The sequence below is a fragment of the Cannabis sativa genome, chromosome 4 (assembly GCF_029168945.1).
Source record: "Cannabis sativa cultivar Pink pepper isolate KNU-18-1 chromosome 4, ASM2916894v1, whole genome shotgun sequence".
Taxonomy (NCBI): domain Eukaryota; kingdom Viridiplantae; phylum Streptophyta; class Magnoliopsida; order Rosales; family Cannabaceae; genus Cannabis; species Cannabis sativa.
In genome coordinates, this window is record NC_083604.1 from 70,815,706 (window position 1) to 70,823,564 (window position 7,859).

Here is a 7,859-nt window from a genome sequence, read left to right on the forward strand (position 1 = left end):
TGCCGCCATTTCCACCCTCAACGTCCACGACCGACTCCCACACCACCATTTCCACCCTCAACATCCACCACACTCAACAAACATATGGGTAAGTGTTTTTCTTAGTAAATAATGTTGTTTTTTATTGTATTGTATGGATCTGAACGTAATTAGTTGTAATTTGTGGCTTTTGTGTCCTTGAAATCGAGGTAGAGTTTGTTACGAGCAGTCTGTATTTTTCTGGGTTTTTTTATTTTATGCAATTTTATGCGACATTGTGCGATATTGTGTGCGATGTCATGAGCAGTCCAAGGTTAGGGATGAAATGATTAATTTTGGCGACTTTGTACGATTTAAATGCGATTATGTGTGCGATTGTAATATTTGGCGATTTATGTGCGATCTTTGTGCATCATTATGCGATTTTGTTGAGTATGTGATATTGTGCGACGTTATGCGATTTCTTTCCATTGTTGTGCGATTATTGTGCAACATCATAACTGGTTTATATTATGTTAGCTTAAGGCGATATTGTGCGATATTGTGCGATTTACTGTGCGATATAGTATGCTGATTTTGAAATGTAAGTTTGTTTGTATTTCTTTGGGACAGATTCATCTGTATTTGTGCCTGTACTGTTTGATGGCGTTTGGACTTTGGAGGGTTTCAACTGGGTATTTGATTCCTCAAAAAGTAAGACATTGATATTAGACATTGACTGTACACTGAAAAGTTGCGTGAAGTTTTGCATGAGGAGTTGGAGGTGGACCCCTTGGTGTATGAATTAAAGTTAGAAGTTCTTTACATGTACATGAAAGGCACTAAGTTTCCACCTGAGGTTTTAGTGAAAGATAGTCAACTACGAGTGTTCTTGAGCATGAAGGCAAAAATGAGTGTGGACAACTTGTTGCCACTATTTGTGACTAAGGTGAAGAAGAATGTGAATTTGGAGCAGACTCCCCGAAATGTAACCCTTAGAATTGTTGTTGGGACCTGTGTCCCAGAAACTGATCTGGGGGTTGGTTTGGTCGAGCAAGTTGGCACTAATGTAGATGATGAGAGAGTGGGTATCGAATTTCATCATTCAGATGAGTTCGATGCTCCCTTTTACAACAATGATCCTGTGGTTTATTTGGGTGTGGATGATGATGTGACTACAGATGTACCTCCCCTGAGGATGGAACTAACTCCAAGCAACCAAGTAGAGCAACAAAGAAGACCCCCCGTAGTGAGAATCGCCAAACACCAGGAACTAGTAGCAGTCGGCCAGGTCCTTCTGATAGTGCTCCTGTATCTGAATTTGAAGTTTCTACTAAATTCAAACCTCTTGTGTGGACAAGGGAAGACATAGAGGAAAATAATGTGTATACAACATCTCTTAGTGGTACGCCTTCAGGGGAGATATATCTTGGCAAGTTGTACAAAAACAAGGAAGAATTGAAGAATGTAGTGGGAATGTATGCACTGAAAAATAATTTTGAGTGGATGGTAAGTAAGTCTGGCACTGATGTGTTTTACGTTACTTGTAAGGATGAAAATTGTAAATGGAGATTAAGGGGGAAGAAAAAGGCACTTTGTGACATGTTTGAGGTTACTGTGTTTCACAACGAACACACATGTAACTTGGATTCTAGACATTCTGATCACCGGCAAGCAACACCGTGGGTCATTGGTCACATTATTAAGAACAAGTACACATCAGATGGATCTAACTACAAGGCAAAAGACATACAGAGGGATATGTTTGATGAATATGACATCAAGATGAGTTATGAGAAAGTTTGGAGATGCAGAGAGAAGGCAGTTATGTACAAGAGAGGTACTCCAGCAGAATCTTATACGAAGTTATATGGTTACTTCTACATGCTGGAACAGAAGAATCCAGGCACTATTACTGACATTGTCAGCGAGGATAACCGGTTCAAGTACTGTTTCTGGTCACTTGATGCTTGTAGGAAGGAATTTAAGTTTTGTCGTCCTGTGATTAGTATCGACGGAACATTCTTGAAGACGAAGTATGGAGGAACACTGTTAGTTGCTGTTGCGTACGATGCAAACAACCAATTGTTTCCGGTAGCCTTTGTAATTGTTGACAGTGAGAATCATGACTCTTGGAAGTATTTCTTGCGGAAGTTGAAGGAAGCCATTGGTGAGGTTGAAAATCTTATGTTCATATCGGATAGGCATCAAAGCATTGAACATGCTATTGATGTTGTTTTCCCAGAAGCATGCCACTGTACATGCTTCAAGCATATTACTATGAATGTCGTTCACAAGTTTAAGACTGATGTATGTAACCAGCAAATATGGCTTGCAGCTTACGCATGGAACAAGACGGAATGTGATAGGCATTTTGAGGTGCTGAAACAGATGGACCCTGCCATTGCTACATACGTCGAGCAAATAGGGTTTGAAAAGTGGGCTCGTCCTTATTGTCCCGGTGATCGGTACAACATAATGACAAGCAACGCTGCCGAAAGCTTCAACAAGGTCACAGAAGAATTCATAAAATATCCAGTAACTATTTTGGTTGACTTCATCAGGTTCACACTTCAAAATTGGTTTGCTTCTCGTCTCGAAAAGGCTAGTAACTGCGCTACTCCTTTGGCTACTACTTTTGAAAATGATTTAAAGGATCAACACAAAGATGGTATGTTCAGGAGTGTCCTTCGTAATGGTGCCCAATTGTTCAACGTTGGTACGAGTCCTCAAGGTGAGAGAGGTGGTGATGTGAACTTACTGGAGAGAACATGCACTTGCGGACTTTTCTAAACGCTCAAAATCCCTTGTCCCCATGCATGTGCCGCCGCAGTTGGTCAGAATGTTAGCGTGTACACACTTTGCTCTCCGTATTACACTAAAGAAACGTGGAAGAAGATCTACGATGCCACAATTAATATTGTTGCCGAGGAGGATGAGTGGGTACTACCGGAACATATCAAGATCATAAGAATTGGGGTACCAGTGGAGAAAAAACCAGTATGTCAGCCTAGGAAGAGCAATGCAGGTAGAAGACCGACGAAGCGTCGACCGTCTAGTGGTCAGGTGGTAGGGGAACCTCGTCATTGTTCGCTATGTCACGGTTCAGGTCACAACTGAGCTACATGCAAAGCTCGAGTTTGAACTGTTTCTCTAATATTTAAATGAATATGTGTTGTATTGCTGGTTGTTGTTTAACAGGACTATCGCATGAATATTTAACAATATGCGACATTGTGCGATTTATATGCGATATTGTGCGATTTTCTCCTAGATTAATACTTTTTGGTATGTTTAGTGACTTTTAGGCGACATTATGCGATGTTTGTGCGATGTATGATATTTGGTATTTTTTGTGCGATTTTAACAATATTATGCGATTACTGTACGATTTTAGTGCGATGTTAACTGATAGGATCTTGATTTTTTAGTTTGTTTAGTTCTTTATTTTTTGGCGATATTGTGCGATTTTTATGCGATTCTTACCAGAATCATTTTTCAAGATGTCATCATTTCCCATAGTTACTGTTATAACAATAAGACAGGTATTTATCAAAAATAAAAAAAAAATAAAGAAATTGATAGAAGCAACAATTTAAATAGCTTTAAATTTACTTGATATATATAATTTTGGTGAGATTATAATACAATTACAAAAGTTTGTGTGTATAAGAATAACATTACAAAAACCTATAAAAAACTACCATGTTAAATTCTGGTAAAATAAGTCCACACACCACCTATGTCTAAAGGTGAGCATGTTACCATCATTAACATGCTCTAACGACCGGTCCAGCATGCAGTGCTCAATGTACTCCATGGTATACACTCCACAATTGCCACTACAAATAAAAAAATTACTAAATATTAGCAACAATTAAGTTAAGTAATTCATAATGGAGTGCAAAATTAAATAAATTACTCAAAATATAAAAAAAAAAAAAGAGAGAGAGAGAGAGATTCACCTGCTCTCCGTTTGTGGTGCAACCTCAGAGGTAGTTCGTCTATAATGTAGGGGTAGGAGCTGACTGAGATCGTCCAAGTCCACCGGATGTACATAATTGTTGTATGGAAAATAACCGCTAGCTCGAATTAGATTCGTAAATAGCTCGCTGTAAGGCTTCAAATATGACTTCATGGCTTCCTCAGGGGTGACACCGATATCAGAATCATATACAATGATCTCCCAGTTGTCAATATCCACCTCAACTGCCACCCAGTGGCGCTCTTTGGGAAGGTGCAAGACAAAGTATATGTAATCCTGGTTCTCCCAACATGGCGAGAAACTGTGCGGTATCCCCTGCACGTAATTCATAACGGCCTCATCCCATTTCATCTTGCTCTTGTCACCCTCATAGAAATTCCAATACATGGCAAATATCTGTGGAGCAGAAGTGTCCAAAACTACACCTTTTCGAGTGTAGACTTCTGGGTACAGGGTCCGTCTTCTTCTCAATAAGTGCGCCATGGCATCAAGTTGTTGTGTTCCAAAAGAAAACAGTCAGACAGATATCGCATAAATGTCGCATATTAATCGCACATAATTCGCAAAAATAATACATAAATTAATGAATAAACGCACAAACATCGCACCATCATCGCATAAAAGTCACACATACAGATTTGACAGAAAGTGCAAACATCGCATATAAATCGCATATAAGTCGCAAAAATAATACATAAATTAATGAATAATCACACAAACATCGCACAATCATCGCATAAAAGTCGCATATAAAGATTTAACAGAAAGTGCAAACATCGCATATAAATCGCATATAATTCGCACAAACATTTAAAAACACAATAAATTAATCATGTTAAGAAATAACTTACAGCATCGTCGAGCCATTCGTTCAGCACCATCAATTTCACAAACCAGGATCAAGTGGCTACGCCAGTGTGAACATCCCTAGGACGGCCGTTGTCCCTAGCGTAAGTGATCCACTTCTGGAAAAATTTTAACAGCCGGGAGTCCGCCAGTTTCACTGTGTCTACTACCACGGGCCCATGTCGTTGTTTCTTCTTCCCAGCTGTGTAGTCATTCAAGAAAACCGGCTTCCGCTTTCGCCTAACCCTGCAGAAGTCCACCCCAGCTGGTGGCCCCTGCAACTCTTCCACATCCTGAGATTCTGTATCACCCAGTGAAATGACAATGACGTTTGCAGGAGTAGAAGGAACGTCACATATGTCAGGTTGCCAATCTTCTGGGTAGACATCATCATCATCATCATCATCTCTCGGCGGTGATGGATGTACCGTCTGTAATGGCTCTGCCATGTCTGATGGATGTGTCGGGTCTGATTGATGTGCCGGCCCTGATGGTTGTGTCGGCTCCGAAGGCTGCTTCTGTAACAAACTTATCACGGTCGCAATTTGATCCATGATAAGATTCTTCATCTCTTTCTGACTTCTCTTGAAGTCAGCCTTCATCTCAGTCTGGGCAGTGAGAATCGCAAGTTGTTGCGCTTCTACCTTCTCCAATCTCTTAGCCAACAAGAGGTAGTCGGAGTCATTGGCTGGAGCAGAGCTTGGGGGCACAGTGGCAGGCGTTGGGGGCACAGTGGCAGATGTGGAGGCGTCTGGTGTTTCTTTGGGTGGGGATGGTGGAATAATTTTGGACCTTTTCACATAATCCGCCACCCGTTCGGCTTGGGTCTGGAATGCGGTCGAATCTTGCACCCCGACTTGCGTTTCTTCGACCTCATCCAACCCCATTTCCACCGTGGGGACCTCACCCTCACAATTGCTCTTCTAATAGTCCACCTCCCAATTCCGAGGATACAAAATTTGAAGAACAACCATCTGAAAAAAGAAACGAAAAAAAATTAATTATCGCACAAACATCGCATATACGTCGCATAAAATCGCAGAAAATAACAGGTTGGTATACAGCATAGTAAAGTCGCGCAAACATCGCATATATGTCGCATAAAATCGCAGAAAATAGCAGACCCGTATACAGCATAGTAAAATCGCAAAAAATTGCATGAAAATCGCAAAATAAAACAGAGGCAAATGAAAAAACATGTCTAAATCGCACAAAAATCGCATTGAAATCGCATAAACTCGCAAAATAAAACAGAGGCAAATGAAAAAACATGTTTAAATCGCACAAAAATCGCATTGAAATCGCATAAAATCGTTCAAAATCACAGTTTAGCAAAACAAATACCAAAACAACAAAGAAAGTCAGATTGACATACCCTTTTCTCAAATAGTGTAGCGACATCAGGTTGCTTCACATCATGTTTCGTAACCGTGTTGGGGGTGCTCCAATTCAACATTCGAGGGAATCTAGTCCCTCTACACTGCCCGTACTTCTTCCCCAAATCTTGCATCACCTCAAAGGCCCAGTATTGTAGCACCGGTGCATATCCGTAGACATTGTACTTCGCCTCAGGTTGAGTAATTTTTTTCTCATTCTTCCCTTTCTTCTTATCCTTAGTAGATTTATCAATGTAGTTCTTCCTCAGGTCAGTCATACTTTTGGCTGTGGATGACAACAACTTCTGATAAGAAAGAAGGCCCCACGGATATTCAAAGAACTTCTCCTCGTTTTCTACTAACTTCAACATATCCGACCATATATAAACACCCTCAGCCCTTGATAGTAGCACACCTTCAACAAATGCACACAGCCCCAGCTTGTACACGTCGTCGGCCACATCGCACGCCTCAAAAGCTAGCCAAAGGGTTTTGAAAGTGACCCGTTTGGCATTATTGAGGTAGTTTCGCAATATCCGATCAGACTCACATAGTGTAGTCAATTCTTCAGTCGAGGGGCCACCGCTCATCTTCAGGCCAGTGATCAATCCAAACTTAGACCTTCCAAATCTGGCCTCGGTTTTACTCATGTAAAACCAGACTTCATCATTTTTGACCTCACTCAACTTCATTTTCCTCAACAGCAGTTGATGCACAATCAACCTGGAGAATTTCAGTTCATTCGCATTCAAAAAACTCCAAAAGGAGTTTCCTTCACCCTCTCGGTCAAGTTGAAGGCTTCAAACTTTGCTTTAATTGAAGCAAAGTACCCATTCCCTCTGTAAGTGATACGCCCAGGAAAATGCTCAGCCAAGGGAAGAATGAGTTCTGGAGCCATCTGCAAATACAGTCAAAAAATCTAATTAATTGGACAGAATCGCACAATAATCGCATAACAATCGCACATACATCGCCTAACCAAAACTACAAAATTTATAACTACCTTGTAAAAATCGCACAATAATCGCATAGAAATCACCAAAAATGTCATTTCTAAGTTTAACAAAACTTTCAACACTTAAATCGCATAAAATGTCGCACAAAATCGCTCAATATCGCATAAAAATCCCAATTCCAAAAAAAACTTCAGTAACTCACATTATATCGCCAAAAATCGCCAAAATGTCCCCCAAAATCGCATAAAAAACTATCTCATACAATAACCTAACAGAATCGCATTACGTCGCACAAAATCGCATAGAAATCGCACAATAATCTAAAAACCCAGGACCTATGCACACTCGTATTACGTCGCACAAAATCGCATAAAATCGCACAATAAATAAAAAACCCAGAAAACAGCTATTGCTCGAAACCCATATTCTTCCCACAGTTTTATTGCACAATTTATCACAAATAACATAAAAAATAGCAACTTTCAATTCAATACCAGAATCAACCACAAATGTATGCATTTTAAAGGATAAAATTCAAAGAAAAATTCCAAAAAACTAACCTCGGGTTGGTGGGATTCGAGTGGGGTTAGTGGGATTCGAGTGAGTCTCGTTGTTCGCTCGGGTCGATTGGGTCGAGAGGCCGTCCGTCGATGGAGTCGATTGGAGTCGATTGGAGTGGGTCTCGTTGTTCGCTCGTGGGTCTCGTTGTTCGCTCGGGTCGTTCGTCGGAGCTTGGGG

General features: G+C 40.6%; 1 protein-coding gene across 1 annotated transcript; it reads right to left on the reverse strand.

Moving 5' to 3' along the window:
- Nucleotides 1-4,115: 4,115 nt before the first annotated feature.
- Nucleotides 4,116-6,813, reverse strand: LOC115707015 (uncharacterized). Its single transcript, XM_030634810.2, has 2 exons — nucleotides 6,165-6,813; nucleotides 4,116-5,763 (listed from the first exon to the last, which is right to left on the reverse strand). The coding sequence occupies exon 2, from the start codon at nucleotides 5,674-5,676 to the stop codon at nucleotides 4,843-4,845; it is 834 nt and encodes a 277-aa protein (XP_030490670.2). The 5' UTR covers nucleotides 5,677-5,763; nucleotides 6,165-6,813; the 3' UTR covers nucleotides 4,116-4,842.
- Nucleotides 6,814-7,859: the final 1,046 nt, after the last annotated feature.

What these genes read in the sequence shown, in the direction of transcription:
- LOC115707015 (XM_030634810.2), bottom strand. Translation starts at nt 5,676, where the DNA reads ATGGGGTTGGATGAGGTCGAAGAAACGCAAGTCGGGGTGCAAGATTCG.